The 17,278-nt window shown below is 40.6% G+C and overlaps 1 protein-coding gene across 1 annotated transcript in view; it reads left to right on the top strand.

Moving 5' to 3' along the window:
• Positions 1-16,895, top strand: part of HSD17B4 (hydroxysteroid 17-beta dehydrogenase 4) — a 305,815-nt gene extending 288,920 nt beyond the window's left edge. Inside the window, exons 23-24 of the mRNA XM_088475153.1 lie at positions 13,095-13,222; positions 15,625-16,895. Coding sequence (XP_088331279.1) covers positions 13,095-13,222; positions 15,625-15,714 — 218 coding nt within the window. The 3' untranslated portion in view covers positions 15,715-16,895. The remainder of the gene's footprint in view (positions 1-13,094; positions 13,223-15,624) is intronic.
• Positions 16,896-17,278: the final 383 nt, after the last annotated feature.

A 17,278-nucleotide genomic window follows, 5' to 3' on the forward strand; every position in this document is an offset into this window, starting at 1 on the left:
GTCAGCAAAAACTGTAGGCAGATTGTTGCTATAAACGAACCATGGCAGCCATTTGCATTGGCCGGTGACCCGGAAGCAGCTGATGGTGGTGAGGCAAGTGGAGGTGAAGGAGACTGCATTTCACAATTATCCAGACTGTGGTTCATTTATAGCAACAATCTGCCTACAGTTTTTGCTGACCAAATGTAAAAAATTCAAATGTGCGAACACTCTGCCGACAGATGTTGCCCACCTGATTTATTTATATACATCATCTGCCGGCAACAACCAGCCTCAAGTTATTGCAGACCAGAGAGGCATTACGATTAGACTGTAATATCCACAATTGGGAGAAACATACATTATCTCACTATTTGGGACTTTGCATTTGGATACCGGACTATTTCCATAATAATAGGACTCTTGTCCTGAACATCCAGCCCAAAGTTTTTGCCCACCAGTACATCATTTAGACTGTTAGTTAGATCTATCTAGAAATAACCATCATATCATATTAGAACATATTACCACGGAGCGCTCTATCCATTTTTTTGTTATACCTATCTAATGCTGGGCATAAACTACCAGATAAAATGTCTGTCAGACCGACAGACATTTTATCTGGCAGCCTGCCAGCCGCAGATGTCGCCGGCATACACTGTGAGAGAAATCTCACAGTGTATAGCCCGACATCCGCGCTCCGCCCCCGGGGGCGGAGACATTTCCCTGTTCCTTCCGTAGGAAGGAACACAGGAAATGTCTGTCTGTCGGCTGCGCTGGGCATACACTGCCCGATGCGGCCGACAGTTTACCCGCTAAATATCGCATCGGACGGGCATGCTGTACAATCCAGCATGCCCGACCGAGCAATATTTAACCCTCGGTCGCCCTCCCACACGCTACAATTATAGCGGTGCTCCGCCGATATCGGGCGGATCGTCCCGATAATTGTAGCGTGTATGGCCAGCATTACCCTAACAGGTCCCACGCAGTGTTCATGATCCTCCATGTCCTGCAGTCATCTGTCTGCGTCCTGTAGAATGTTGCATTTTGCAGACACTGCACTGGGCTTGTTCGAGGAAAAACGATGTCTTTACGACTTGGCTGATTTGGCCAAATCGCATTGGCATATCGTGCAGTGTATATGTGCGCGCTCCGCGGTCGCATTGTGATGTCATCAACTTTGATGTGCTACACATCAGCTTTAAATATTGATAGTACATACACCAACGCTCATGTGGGAGGTCATTCATCACTTTTAAAAAAAAATTATTTATTGGAAGTGCTAATCTGCTATTTACTATTAGCTCTTTTATCTTGTGCCATCGATTTATCAATCCAATTCATTTGCTATTGAGAGCGGCTATTTCATAGGGAGTACTTCTTTTTTTGTTCATTACACTACATCTGGCAAAGTTACAGTAGTATACAAACCTAACCCAGCAACCATGTTTTACGTCACTTTCTCTGAGCACAATTTTTGGAGTCAACTTTACACAATTACCAACATAAAGGTGAGACAGATTGAGGCCAGACCTTGCATAAGGAAAGTGGCAGAACAGCTATGTTTGTATGAATGTTTGTTTGAAAAAATATTATACTTCAAACAAACCAGAAGTCGGTTTCTCTTTTTTTGTTGGGGGTGGAGGGGGGGAGGATTAGTAAAATGTTCTGTTGGCCATTTTCTATAGGTTGTGATGAAATCACATATTTGTTGAAATAGGCCAAATACGTGAGCTAATAAGCCCTAAATGTCACATCAAGGGAAGCATTATCTCTTTATTGGGTGAATGGTGCTTTATCCTGAAAGTCCAGCTTCATATACAGTATATACCCCACCCATATTATATTCATATTATCCAGTCATAGTGGTTACAGAAGATTACTGTTTCAGGTATAATATACTATAAAATATTAAGACAAATGTGGTAAATGCACTATTTTTCTACAAATACCGTAAAGTCAAAATCATCATTAGTGCCATTTGGTATTAATGTTTCCATATTACTGCATCTTCCATTTTCTTAACCAGTAAAGTCTATCCTCCCCTATCACCCCTTGTAAGAGTCACCGGGAAAGCTTCCAGCGGCTTTGTAGGACATGTCTTCTGTGGCTGATATCTGCTCAACGCCTATGAAGGTGCGAGTAGTAATCTGGTACTGTAGTGGGCTGGTATACGCAAGAAGCTTACAGATAATTGAATCTGCCTGTTTGTTTACCCAAACATGTCAAAAAGTCTTATTTAGCATTCTGTAACACAAATACACACACACACACAAATATATATATAAACACAGAATGCTTTTTTGTTTTATATACACCTTATACACACAGTCTGCAGATAATTTTTTACTTTATTTTTAATTTTGTGCCTTAAACAAAGTTTGTGTACATTGAACCATCAAAAAGCAAAGGTCTCACTATCGTCATGTTAAAAAAAAAATCAAAAAAAAAATCCGTATTTCTACTTCAGGGTCCACAGGATACCTTGGGGTATAGGTGATGGCGGTAGTCATCGGGCACCATAGAGTTAATTTTTCAGCCTCCCAGGATGCACTGGGGTCCCTCTCCTATACCCCGCCCCCTAGCCAAGGCAATCAGTTTCGTGGGCCCCGGCCAGGAGTCAGTTCACCTGTTACAGAGTGGGGCTGTTACAGCCCCTGAAGATTTTTTACAAGGCAGCTGTGGCTGCATATCTAGAGTAGTACAGCATGGACAGTCTGTACAGATGTCCATGCTGTCGCTCCTTCACCCCGCCGGTACCGATCCGGGGATGCTGGTGGGGGTCTGGGGTCATGGCTAGCGGTGACCCCGGGCAGCCCAGACTGTGGCCGGATCCAAGGAAACAAGTAAGCGGCGGGTCCTGTGGAGGGTGCCCGTCTGATTACACAGTCCTGAGTCCCCAGGCAGGGGGCTCCCTGGGGACTGGCTGCGAGTGGAGCCATGTATTAACCTGCACTTCCACAAGCCCCAGGGACAGCGGGCTGTGGCAGAGCGGAAAGGCTCCAGCGTCCCTGTGGTTAAATGCATGCCAGGAGAGCGTGCCTTCCGTGTTCACAGCCGGCGCCGCCTCCGCTGCACAGTGCCTCTCCACAGCGGTTTGGCGGGCTGTGTCAGCGCTCTTCCCCAAGCCCGCCTCCTCTCTGCTCCTCGGCGGCCATTTTCTCCATGGAAGTGACATACGCTGCTGGACGCTGATACAGGTGGCTTAGTGGCCCGGGTCCCCCCGTACACCTCTCCTATTAAGGTCAGAGTATGCAGCACTCTTTCCTACCAGGCTCTGTGTGATCACAGTGTTGATAGTGAAGGCATTTATTTCTGCATTGTATGTGACTTAATGCTAGCGCTGTCTGCCTGTACTTTCACTTCTGACTGTCAGCCATTTTATTATCCCTGTTTTTCTGCCAAAGCCCTTGCGGTGCGGTCTTGCAGGGTGTTCATTGCCTCACAGTAAAAATATTTGTCTGTGAGGGGAGTCACATACACTCCGTTACACTCATCATGTCTGAGAGTGAGCGTGAATTTCCTCTCCAGCTAAAGTGTACCGCATGTACTGTACCAATAGCGGAGGGTGAGGGCCACACTGAAAGTTTATGTCGGGCATGTTATATAATTTCCTGAAGGTGCAGGTTTCTGCCCTTTCTATATGGTTTCAGCGTAGGATTGCTACACTTCCTGATGTCCGCACCTTTATGCAAGGTGTACTTTGTATTCAGCCTCCCTTTGTTCCACCAGTGCCTCCTTGGGATTTGGTTGTGGTCCTGGGGGCTCTCCAAGGACCACCATTTGAACCACTGCTTCAGCCAGAAGGGTGTCAGATTTGGGGGCTCTCTCATGTCGCCCTCCCTTCCTGATTTTCCATAGGGACAGGGCAGTGCTTCGCACTCGCCCTGGGTTCCTACTTAAGGTGGTATCTAGTTTCCAAATTAATGAGGAAATCATAGTATCGGCCTTTAATTCTCCAGACCTCTCTGCTGGTGAGGCCTCCTTGGATGTGTTACGGGCTCTAAAGATTTATGTTGACCGTACCAGCTCTTTTCAGAAATCGGACTCTGTTTGTCCTCTATGGTTTCCATAAGAAGGGTTGGCCTGCCACTAAGCAAGCTTTGGCAGAATGGATTCGCATGGCAATTTCTGAGGCTTACATTCATGAGGGCCTTTCTGTACCATCCTCTCTTAAAGCTCTCTCTACTTGGTCTGTGGGTCCCTCTTGGGCAGCCTGCCGTGGTGCCTCTGCTGTTCAGCTTTGCAAGGCAGCCACGTGGTTGTCTGTTCATACCTTTGTGAGGTATTATGCATTTGATACCTTCGCCTCTCAGGATGCTTCCTTCGGGCGGCGGTTTCTCCTTCCAGCACAGGAGCATCCCCACCCTTAAAGGATACTGCTTTGGGACATCCCCAAGGTATCCTGTGGATACCCTATGGACCCTGAAGTATAAAATAAGAGATATGGTAAGAACTTACCCTTGTTATCTCTATTTCTACGAAGTCCATAGGGTTCCACAGGACTCCCGCCCTGTTGCACCTGTGCTGCAGAGGGGCTTTGATCTGGTCACCGGTTTTTCCGTCTCCTTCTGGTGAGAATGTGATTCTTGTGTGTTCCAGACTTTCTTCTCTTTGTTCTCCTCCGGCCTATGGCTTGTTACGAAACTGATTGCCTTGGCTAGGGGGCGGGGTATAGGAGAGGGACCCCAGTGCAATCTGGGAGGCTGAAAATTTTACTCTGTGGTGCCCAATAACTACCGCCATCGCCTATAGCCCATGGGTATCCTGTGGAGCCCTATGGACTTTGTAGAAATAGAGATAACAAGGGTAAGTACCATATGTCTTATTTTCAGAATATTTGGATATGGGAGACTCAACCTGTACAATATTTGCTGATTATGACACTTACTTTGAATATTTTGAAAGAGAATATAAGCCTATATAGGTCATCCCCATTTGTGCATTTCCTCTTATGCATATTCATTTGCTTTTTAGAATAATTTTGATCCAGTACTGCTTATGATTACTTTACTAATATGTATGTATATATATATATATATATATATATATATATGTGTTTGTGTTTGTGTGTGTGTGTGTGTGTGTGTGTATGTATATATGTATATGTGTGTATGTACTATAATGTCCAAATTCAAAAACAAGTAATTTTGATCAATACTGTAGACCAGTGGTTCATAAACTTTCTTTCTCATGACACCCTAGACTATCAGCATTTTTTTCACGGCACCCCTAGGCTGAAAGTTTCTTATTGTAAAATTCTGCAAAACTGATTGTGCTTATCTGTCTTTTGAAGGCTCATTTATGTGGCGGTGGACAGGGTTGCGCTTTTGTTTGCGCACATGTTTTATGATTGGCAGGCACCAGCTCTGCTTTTGTCTGTCACATGGACGATAAATAGTTTGATTCGGTCCTGGACCACCAACCCGGGGCACCCAGTTTCCGAACCACTGCTGCAGACATAAGTTAATTTTAAATTTGGGCACATTATTGTGAATTTATATAAAACAAAATAATCAGTTGCACATGTATGCCAAGTTAACGAGATGGCATAGATCCCTTATATCACTTAAATCACTTACAAATAAAAATATTCTCAATATAGTGATCACTACTGTAAAGATGTCTCAATTTCCAATTCCCCATGTACAGATTGGCTAATTTCTGAGTACTAATTTCTGAGTACATAGTATTAACTATTCGCTACACCAGTGTGCTGGATATAAAACAAGCCATCATGTTTTAAATTATTTGCTAAGAAAAAATCAATAATGCCAGAATTAAACATGACTTTCAGCTTACTTTTTCAAATATATTCATTCCATCCACATAATCCATTATTAAATTATTCAACTGGCATTAAAAGAGAAATGGCAGTATAAAATTTTAGAATATGTGTTACAAATCCTAAAGACAAAAATTAAAATTGTAAATTGTCCGCCCCTCTTCTTTTATACAGAATATTATAGTTGCCAAAATGTCAAACTAGTTTCCAGGACCGCTCCCTGCTCAGCTGGTGCATATAGACACTTCACATGTCTCTTCACTGTCTCTGAGGATCTCAGATCCTTCTCCATTATGTCACCATTTACTGTACTGTATATGATTATATGGGGACGGGGAGTTTCATTTTAAATATTCTCTGGATATCTTACTTTCACAAAGTACAGAGAATAAGAATAGCTAGTAAGACTTACATCTAATATGCATAAAAAGAGTAATAATTATATACTGTGTGGTTGGTCATTATGGAAAAATAGGGACAATTCTGGACCAAAAATGTTCAAGGACAAATATCTAAAGCCTGGAATTGTCCCTGGAAAATAAGGATAATTGACAACTATGAACTACAGTATCTCCCATTGAGGTGTTAACAGAAGATCCCTATCCATAGGTCCACATTATAATATAGCAGAGATCCAGCCTGGGCACAGTGGACAATCTCTCGCTTTCACGGGTAAAATGGGCAGGACAGTTGGCCTAATGACGCAATTTGCTATGAAAATCGTGACAAAATTTAGCTGGGGCAGGGCCAAGGTGGCATGATTTGCAGCATCACTCTCTCAACCCACTTACCTGGACCTCCCTTTCTTGGAGAGGGATTTGCCAATTTTGGCAAGTACAGTGCAGTGGAACAGAAAGGTAAACCTGTAAGGTGCTATAAGAGAATCCATCGGCTGGAATCTCCAAATTCTTTGGGAAAAGTGCTGCTTGCACAGAAGCGCATCAAGCGTCACATAATCATACTGGTTTGTCAGCTCAGAGAGGACAGAAACCTCCCGTGGAGCAGAAGGGCAAACGTTATTTGCGCAGTAACCTCCCGTGGAGAACTTTATTTGTGCAGTAACTGCTGTTCATTTCAGATTGGTGTCAGCAAATTTTATGGAACTTCTTTGGTACCTTTTGGAGTTGGGTGACTAAACCGCTATTCGAATAAGACACCTGAACCCATGACACCGGAGGTACTCCCTTCACCTACGGGAGGCTAATTCCAGTTGTCAGAGTTGTGTAATAGCATTTTACAGGTTTAACTCTGTACCATTGCACCCAATTTCTAACTTTTTGTAATGCGTACTAACTTCTACTGCTAAATCCACCTGGGTCTGCATTTATATACTTGGTTATTATATTTAAAGCTGGGTACACATTAGACGATATTTTGAACGATTTGGCCAAATCCGACGCATCGGAACAACAACTCGTCCAGTGTGTACGCTCCACCACGATGCCGATGTGTGTTCCTGCGGGTCATTCGTTGCATCTTTAGATCTTCTGTACATGCAGGAAGATCTGTCAAACTTGTTAACGATTACCCTCAGATTGTGCAGTGTGTACGCACTACTGAACGATCAGGCAAAATGGTTACATTATATAGTTAACAATCTAACCACGAAACGATGCACGATATATCGTTTGGTCGTTGATAAGATTGCACAGTGTGTATGCACTATATAGTTTATCCGGGAGTTCAAGGGAAATCGTTGACGTCATTGTATCGTTTGCAAGTTGTCTAATGTGTACCCAGCTTAAGAGTGTCTGCTGACACAAATAAGTACTCTCTCAAGTATAACCTTTGCTGGTCCTGTGATTTCACACAATCGGATAATAGGAAATATAATGAGTTACAATACAGTACATTTATAATGAGACTTTGGGCCTGATGAACATAAGTGGTGTAAGTGCTGTATCTTTGTTAGCAGCGGGTCTGAGAAGTTGTGTAAATGCAGCACAAGCTGCTGTCTTTTGTAAAAAGTACCCCCTGCCGGTTCACAGATTCACTGCATGCGTCCGATTACGCAGGATCATATCACCATCTGCAACATCGGTTGCGCAGAATGCCTGCCTCAACCAAGCTGTCGAGGCCAGCCGACACGCCCCCTTTTTCTTCAATTCTCCCCATCCCCAAATAGCAGCAGACTGCCAATCAAGCGTCATCTGCTGCACTACATCCAGTGCAGGACCAGATCTGCACATGCACAGATCTTAAACTATCAGTCAATTGATACCAAATTGCCAGAGCGTACGTGCCTGAATCAGGCCCATTGTCACTGGATATTATCCATTAACATTAATTGCTATTCTCCACCTGACTGCAATCTGTAATGTTGTTTTATTGTGTACATGCCAAGTACATTGCATAGGCAGAGTGCAGATTCACAAATATCCTTCTAGTGGTCCTGCTAAGTCTTAGAACCTGTAACCTGAATGGTTAAATGCAGGACGTTTCCTTATAATTGAGTTTTCCTGGGATTCATGGAATAGTATTACCAATGCAGCCCTGCAGTGTGGATTTATCATAAGTATACTCTTATCACATTTTATTTTATTAGGGAACAACACCGCGCTTGACAGGTTTGGAAATCGTTGTAGAAGACTGTTTTATATACAGTTCACATATAATGTCTGTTATTATTCAGAGACCATAAATCTGATATGGAGCTGAATTTGCTTACCATAAACTGCTTGGCATAACACATTTCCTATGCCCTCTCAAATCACTGCTTTTTAGTCTCAAAGACATGATTGCAGTGAAGGTTTATATTTAAGCAGTTTATTTGTTTATATTGCAGTCTTTGAAGTATATTAAATAATAATGCGGAGGATTTGAAGGATGGAAGTAAAATGGCCCGAGACCTCAGAGCTTTAGACAAGGAAATCATTTTAAACGTTAGCCCATTTCTGCAATGAACATACGAATACAGGAACTTTAGAATAGAAAAGGTAGTAGTGTAAAATGACATTTAAGGTGCATACACACGGTACGATCTGTACCACCACCAACGACAAGATGTCATTCAAAGATATCTATCAGTGAAGTCCTCCTGCCACATCTCTGAACAGGCAAAGTTGATGATATCGTCCAGATTGGCCTGCATGTACGTACTATCATAGATATCGTTATCGTTCATGCGGAAACGCGCATCGTTGGTCGTTCCCTGAATAAAAATGACCGATATGAACAATATATCATTGAACGATATCGTTATCGGTCATATCGTAACGATATATCGTACCGTGTCTATGCACCTAAAGAAGCGACCTTTCTTTTTATTGATTCACTGTAATTCGATACCCTCGTTATTCAACTTTGAAACTGTTTAAAAAGAACATTTTGACCAATGAAAACTTTAATTGAACGCAAAGCAAAAAAGAAAGATTCTGCTTATATAAAAACAGTTATTGTCCATTCCCACATACTGTATACAGCTAGACCTAAGCTAAAACAGAAGCGGCAGTTACACTGGCCATTGGGAGGCTGTGAGATGGGCCTAGGGTGAAATACTTACAAAACTCATTTTTTATTATTATTATTGCTAGGGTTCTTACCTGACAGGGAGAAAGCAAGTTAATCTACCAGTATTTTTCCATAACCAGTCTGACTAACTTTTGGCCATTCTAACATACAAAAAAGATTAAAATGCATCACGTTTGTGAGAGCAGTTTGGTACAGTAGCTACACTTTTTCTGGCCATGGGTCAAGTATACATTGCTGTACATTATAAAGTGTACCTTTCTGAAGAAATAGATCATTTATGTGGAGAAATATTTTAAAACATCGGTCAATATCGAGTCTATTGCTGGACATTAATATATTATTATATAATCCAAGTGTCTGTCTTGATTCTAATAGCACCTGGCAGTAACCTACTGCAACACATTGTACTTTTTTTTTTCTTTTTTTATTCTAAGTTCAGTTGTAACATAGTTAATAAGTGAATAATCTGTTTAATCCATCTAATTAACCACTCAATAACAATAGTTGAATAGTTGGATGTCTCGGGATACAGATGAGAGAAATTGATTTATTGGGTAATTGAGATATCCTTCAGTACAAAATGCTGCATACCGATCTACATGTGAGAATGTTCAGTTTTGATTTGCACAAGACACAACCTCTGTATTGTGTTCTCTCAGTGTAAAGCCAGGTAAACACTAGATGATGTGTATACCCAGCCAACTGCAGATGCAGTGGCCGACATATCTATCATGTGGTTCTACAGCAAAAAGGAGAGGGGGGGGGGGGGGGAAGAGCAGGTGCACACTATAAGCACTAAGAAAACAAATTATCAAAATATCTATAATAGACTAATAATTAACATGGTTTTAAATGTAAGGTTTCTTAGTACATGTTTGGCCAAAGATGTTTGCCCACCTGCCACGTCACGGTGAACCTTATTTGATCATTTGTTTTCTTGGTGCTTATAGTGTGCACCTGCTCCTCCCCCCCCCCCCCCCTCTCCTTTTTGCTGTAGAACTACTGGTCTCAGCATGGTAGCACCTATCATCATGTTTAATATTAGGATGTGCAGCCCAGCCCCTCCCATATCTATCATGTGGTCCGTACATACCAAATGATTTGGTGAACGATCGCACAATATGTTGTTCCCCCCGCTGCATCCAAATGAATGGGATCGTCAGTCACATCCTCTGATTGAGCAGCATTTATGGCAGATCCTAAGATGCGATGGATGACCCCTTGGGAGCGCACATAGTGCGTACACACTCGATGATTTGTCGTTCCGATCCATCGGAAAACGACAAATCAAAAAAATCATCTAGTGTGTCCACGGCAATTACTGTTTGTCCATATGTATTCTGTAAACTCCACTCTTATAGCAATAATGTCTCACTTTTCAGATTGTGAGCACCACACCTAGGGAGCAGCAGCCATAATATGAGCTAAACTACTGAGCGATTACTAATAAATTAGAAACAGACTACAAAATGGCCACCTCCACTGTGTTTATGCAATTCATTTATTCTATGTTCATGTGGAGGAACAATACTTTTTATATTGGCAGCTTAGATCACATAACTGCTTTGATGTACATTTGTTATAGTACTATTTTTTAGCGAAAGGAGGTCACTGAAATTGAAAGGGCCATAACTATTATGACCATTTAGAACATTTGCAACACATGGTCTGGTTCAATTTTCTTTGCAACTAAAATTTCTTCAGCCTACAGATAAAATATACAATCCATACACAGAATTAATGGTTACAAAAACATTTATTTAAAAAAGTTTTTATTCCATAGCCTTCGGTTGAACATCTTAGGAACAAAACCTTTTTGTTTTTTTGTTTTTTCATTTGTTTCTGTAAATGATGTAGGTTTTGGAGTGTGTAGAACAGAGATGACAAGCTATAGTGTTGTTGGACATGTTTTCCCTTACAGAGAGTGGTGGAAGCAAATGTTACGAGCAGAAGTACATAGAAAACCCTGACTTGTCACAGCTTTTCTCTAACATGCGCTGGTTTTGTGGTTTCTAGTTAAATCATTCTGGCAGCACATGTGACAAGTGAAATATGGCATAATAAGACATTGCTAAGTTTATAGCAGCAGAGAAAGAAGTTGCAGCCTACGTTTTCCCTAGGGAAACAAAGGAACTTGCTATAATGCAAGGTCCTTAGAGTCACACCGATAGTAAAATCCTGGTTGTTGTAATTGCTGATGTCGACATTAAATTGTCAGTGTACTAACTAACAGAACGTCCTTGGAGCTGGTGCAGTAATATTGCCATTCTTACACAGTGCATTTGTTCATTGACAACTTGGATAAATAGTGTCTTATACATTTCTTCAACTTGTTTCTAATATTACAATGTTTGTATTCTTCTAACTGCATATTTGATTTCTTATCTATTATTGTCATCTCATTAAACATGGCAATACATGTTTTTAGCTGAGTAAACATCCAAACCGTTTCTATCATTGCCTTTCAAATGGACAGATCACAAGGATATTATACAGAAATATTATTTTTGCATTCCAGGCAGTGTAACCACAAATATTAAGTTTTCCCCAAATGTATGTATGGAGGACCGCAGTAGACCTCAGTCTCACATTTTTCGATCGCAGGTTTTTATGGGGGTTGATTTATTGCTGCATTTACCAAGCTAATCCCGTAAGCAAACGCCATCTTTAAATGGCGTAAGCCGTTGTAGCCTGTAGGCTACTTCCTGCATAATTTAGCGAGAGAGGGATTAGTGTGATACCTCCCTGGCAACGATCTCCCATGCGTGTGTGGTCAGCAGATCACATCCCTACTTACACACCGCAGGTACAGGCTCCTTTCAGAGCCCATGTCCCTGCGGGTGTTTTTGTTTTAATACATCGTCACGATTCTTAATTTCATATTGCTGCAATAAGGGGCAATATGACATTTTAATTATTGCGTCTAGAACCACATAATTATTAAATATGGCCCTCAGAGAGTGTCCTGAATGCAGGGGAAACAAATTCTCACAAAGAGCCAAGTTATTTTTTTTCTTTCTATGATACCTTCAGTTCTGATAAACTCCTGAAGCTTGCTGCTACGTAATAGGACTTTATAAAATAAAAAAAACTTAAACATTTCAAAAAATCCAAATTTGTATAAAAATTTTACTGTTATAGCTGGGTTCTCAACCCTCAAGTACCACCAGAATGTCATGTGTTGAGGATTTCTTTAATCATGCACAGGTGAGTTAATCTAATTTCCTCTGTCAGTAATTTTCCCACCTGCTTTTAAAGACAGCCAGAAAACATGACCTGTTAGTGGTACTTGAGGATTGACCTGTTAGTGGTACTTGAGGATAGTGGATGAGATCCCCTGGTTTATAAGTATAGCAAATATGTAACTGTTTATTTGAGCATTAATAATGTCTATGCATAAATTTTGTGTGTTTTCAGTCATTGACTTATAACTAAATGTTTTCCTAATAGCTCTTTTATATAAAGCAACTTTTATTGTACGTTTGAGCATAGGTTGTAAATTGTAACTAGCTTTAGTGCAAAATATTCTGGAGATATGTATAACTACCTACCATGATATCTGATGGTTATCTTATTGTTAGGCTTTGTTGCTGAGCTGAGGTTCCAGAGGGATTAATTGGATTAAAATCACTCAAGATGACCTGATCGTTTAGTATGCAAACTGCAGTAATTGTATAGACATAAATGTGATGCCTGCATTTCTGAAATAGGATTAAAAGCTGCACAGGAATTAATTTTGTAAACATTTATTGTTTGCTCTTCTATTTCCTTAGAATACTTTTTATATTGTTAAACAATTGAGTTAGTAACTGTATTTTTGTTGTTGTTTTTTTCTTCTTTTTAATTGTTTTTACAGCTATTGACCTAAAAAATGGAAGTGGAGAAGTTTACCGCGGTAAAGTACGTGGCCGGGCTGATACTTCATTTACTCTTTCAGACAATGACTTTATGGACCTTGTTTTGGGAAAACTTAATCCACAACAGGTAAAGTGCACAATATTTTTACTGCAGAAATTGAGTATTTCTCCAATAGCTGTGTCCATAACGAGATTCTCTATTGAATTGGTGTATCTATAACTACTGTCAGAAATAAAAATGGAAACACAATCTTGCCCACACGGCTCTTTTAATTGGTTGTGGTCAATGAAACAATGATTTATACATATAGTTTACAACCCTCAGATGTAAAAACTTCAGCGACTACTATCAGGGACGGGAATTTATCATGGGAGTGAATTTGCCACCATGATCAGATATTTTCAAACCGGCAGGTCTTGGGGTGTTGCCAGTATACAGTGGTTACTACCTACCAAAAGTGGTCCAAGGAAGAATAGCTGGTGAACCGGCGACAGTTTCATGGGCGCCCAAGGCTCACTGATGTGCGTGGGGAGCGAAGGCTAGCCCGTCTGGTCCGATCACATAGAAGTGCTACTGTAGCACAAATTGCTGATAAAGCCAATGCTGGCTGTGACAGAATGGTGTCAGAACACACAGTGCATCACAGCTTGCTGTGCATGGGGCAGTGTAGCCGCAGACATGTCAGAGTGCCCATGCTGACCCCTGTCCACCCCAGTAAGCACCTGCAATGGGCACGTGAGAATGTGAACTGGACAATGGAGCAATAGAAGAAAGTGGCCTGATGAATTATTAATTATTTTATATCTTATGGATGGCTGGGTGTGTATTTGTGGTTTACCTGGAAATAAGATGGCACCAGGATACACTATGGGAAGAAGGCAAGCCGACGCAGCAATGTTCTGTGGGGAAACCTTGGGTCCTGGCATTCATGTGGATGTTGCTTTGACAAGTAGCACTTACCTAAACATTGTTGCAGATCAAGTACCCACCTTCATGGCAATGGTATTCACTGATGGCAGTTACCTCTTTCAGCAGGATAATGCACCCTGGCACACTGTAAACAATATTCAGAAATGTTTTGAAGAACATGAGAAAGAGTTCAAGGTGTTGACTTGGCCTCCAAATCCCCAGATCTTAATAAGAGCATTTTTGGCATGTGCTGGAGCCATGGAAGCCCTACCTTGCAACTTACAGGACTTAAAGGGTCTGCTGCTGACATCTTGGTGCCAGATAGCACAGGACACCTTCAGTAGTATTGTGGAGTCCATTCTTCAACAGGTCAGAGCTGATGGTTTATATAATAAACCATCATCTTGCCAGTAATGCGTGCTCAAGCTTGGAAGATAATCGGGCCAGAAGAGAGCAAGTACAGGTGAAGTCAAGTCCTTTTATTAGAGATGTGTCATTTGGAACTTCTTTACATAAATAAAATTTGCTGGGTGTACCACATTAACTATAACTACTCATATTCACCTACATGTAAGTGGAGCACTGCGAAAGGCAGGCCGACTGTTTGGTGTGTGTCTGCTCCCCAACTGGTGCCCATTTGCTCTGCTTGGTTCATGTGTACAATGTGGTGCGTGCGCACTCCTATATAATTGGTACAGTTACTCAGAGTATCGCATAGATTAATGGTAGCATTTTGTAAATATGACTACATTTTTTAGATGCAAGCAAGATCAAGGCAAAATGTAGATATATTTGACATTTTATAGAACTTTTAATCAGGTCCTCCTACATACCCATCCACAAGTATTTCCTGCCGCTTTGTCCTTTCTTATGCTGGTAGAAAGCATCCTATTGTCTCCATGTCTCGGGTGTATTGTTCTGCCTGCTGTTACATGTTCATCATTTGTATGTTACTTCTAGAAAACAATAACACTTATTTCTAGATGCCAGCAGTGCATATAATCTCAACCAAGTATAGTATTCACCACTGCGTAAATTTGCAATCTGGTAAAAGATCTTTATCAATTAAATGTACAAGACATAAAAGTAAAATATAATAGAATCAGGGCATAAAGATATAAAATGCAAGAGCATTATCTTTTTAACCACTGAGTCAGCAGGGAAGCTAAACTTGCCTTTAAGGCTTAGGTATCATTGCAGACTGCAATACTCAGCATTCTTGTCAGCATCATGAAAACAAAATACTGGAGCAGTACATTTAGCACTTAGATGCCCATTCTCCACAGTTGCATTGTGTGCCTTTATCTGCAGCACATCGTGTTTTCTGCAAGGCATTTAGCACACTCCTCCTTTTCTTGTGCCAGATCTTACTGCAAAATTAAGTATGCATTTAAGTCTACTGGGAAGAAAAGATGGTGATTTCAATGTGTTGCTGATTATATTTCATCTGAAGTTGTTCGGCTTTGATGCTATGCACAGTGTTTTCATAAAAACTCATCTCAACTCTTTTGGGACAGGTTGTGCTTTTCAAAGTGCCATTCTTACAGAAAGGAATGCTGAGGAAAAGATAGATAACAACAGTATGTGCTTTTGATGTTTCTTTTCTCATTTTATTCCAGGCATTTTTTGCTGGCAAGCTGAAAGTGAAAGGCAACATCATGCTGAGCCAAAAACTGGAAGTCATATTGAAAGACTATGCCAAGCTGTGAGAATGCAACCACAGAATCAGGTGTCGCCGTCCCCATACATACAGTTTGTGCTGTAAGCAAGAACCAGAGTAACAATAATAATACTGTAATAAGAAAAATAATGAATGTAACAATTGTCTAATATTTGGGATGGGGGTGGGTGCTACAGGAAAAGGCATGGCTCTTATGCTAGATCACAAATTCTGAATTCTGTAGTCATTGTCGCCATGTCATTATATAGTCACACAACAGGCACAGCATCTAATCAGACTTTAGATTTCCTAAAGCTTCTAAAACAGACCAGTGGAGGTGTTGCCAATAACAACCAATCAGATTATCTATCATTTTGTAGAGGAATGATAGCTACAATCTGATTGGTTGCTATGGGCAACATCAACACTCTTCATTTTTAGAAGCATTAGTAAATCTACAGAAAGGTATATTTCACCTTCAGTTTCTGTACCTGGAAGTGACGTGGAGTGAGGGCGGAAGTGCGATTTCATACCCACACAGTTCACCAAAAAAAGAAACTTTGTCCCCTCACGTGCTCGGTGGCTCGCTTCGCTCGCCACAAGATTCTATTCCCCCTCTATGCCCACATGGATGGTAGGGAATGACGTTGGACAGTAACTGATGACGTCAGGGTACAAAAATTGAAGGGGATCTATCCACTTCCGTAAATCTACCCCTGAGGGTCCATGAATGCAGTTAAGTAAATGAAAGTAACAAGTGATTGGTTACATTGCTTTTTATTTTCAGTTAATCTATTCAGCATTAGCCATAAATGTCTTCATTGCTCTTCTTTTCAGCTTAGCATGTGATCCAGTCCTAATTACAACTTTAACATTTCTATATGTTAATCTTGATAGCAATGGGTTTTCTTGCATTAGATGCCTTTTGGGTAGATTTACTAAGCCTTGGAGAGAGATAAAGTACCAACCTATAAGCTTCTAACTCTCATTTTTCAAACACAGCCTGTAAAATAACAGTTAGGAGCTGATTAGTTGTTACGTTATATCTTTTCAAGGCTTAGTACATCTCCCCCCATGTTTTCGACCAGTCTAATGAAGTGGATAAATACTATAATAAAACAATGTGGTTTTTTTTCTTTTTGATACCTCTCTCTACCTTAATAAAGCACTGATATATACAGAACCTACTTGTAATGTAATTATCTCTTCTAATAAAAATGATTGATTTAAGCCTGTGCGTGAAATGTGTATTTAATGGTCAAATAGCCCGCATTAGGAAAAAATAAATATATTTTCATGCTCCAGTGAATTGTTTTATTAGATAATGTCATTGTTTTTATATTTTCATTTTGCTATTCAAACCACATCACAAATATGTTCCACTGTGGCAGGCAAGCTGTTCACACACACAACTGTTCTAATGTTTCAATTATTGTGTTGCTTTGTGTCTTATATAAAACCAAAATAGAAATTTAATTGCCCCTAAATTATTTTCTTGCCTTATTTAATATGGATTTGGAATAATGTATCAGGATTTGTATTGTCATTCAAAGTTACAGAAATGCATTAAATCCTCTCCAGTGCCCAGGACTTGGAAAGTGAGGATGAAATCA

This window comes from Taudactylus pleione, unplaced genomic scaffold, assembly GCF_031769625.1.
Source record: "Taudactylus pleione unplaced genomic scaffold, aTauple2 ptg000162l, whole genome shotgun sequence".
Classification (NCBI taxonomy): domain Eukaryota; kingdom Metazoa; phylum Chordata; class Amphibia; order Anura; family Myobatrachidae; genus Taudactylus; species Taudactylus pleione.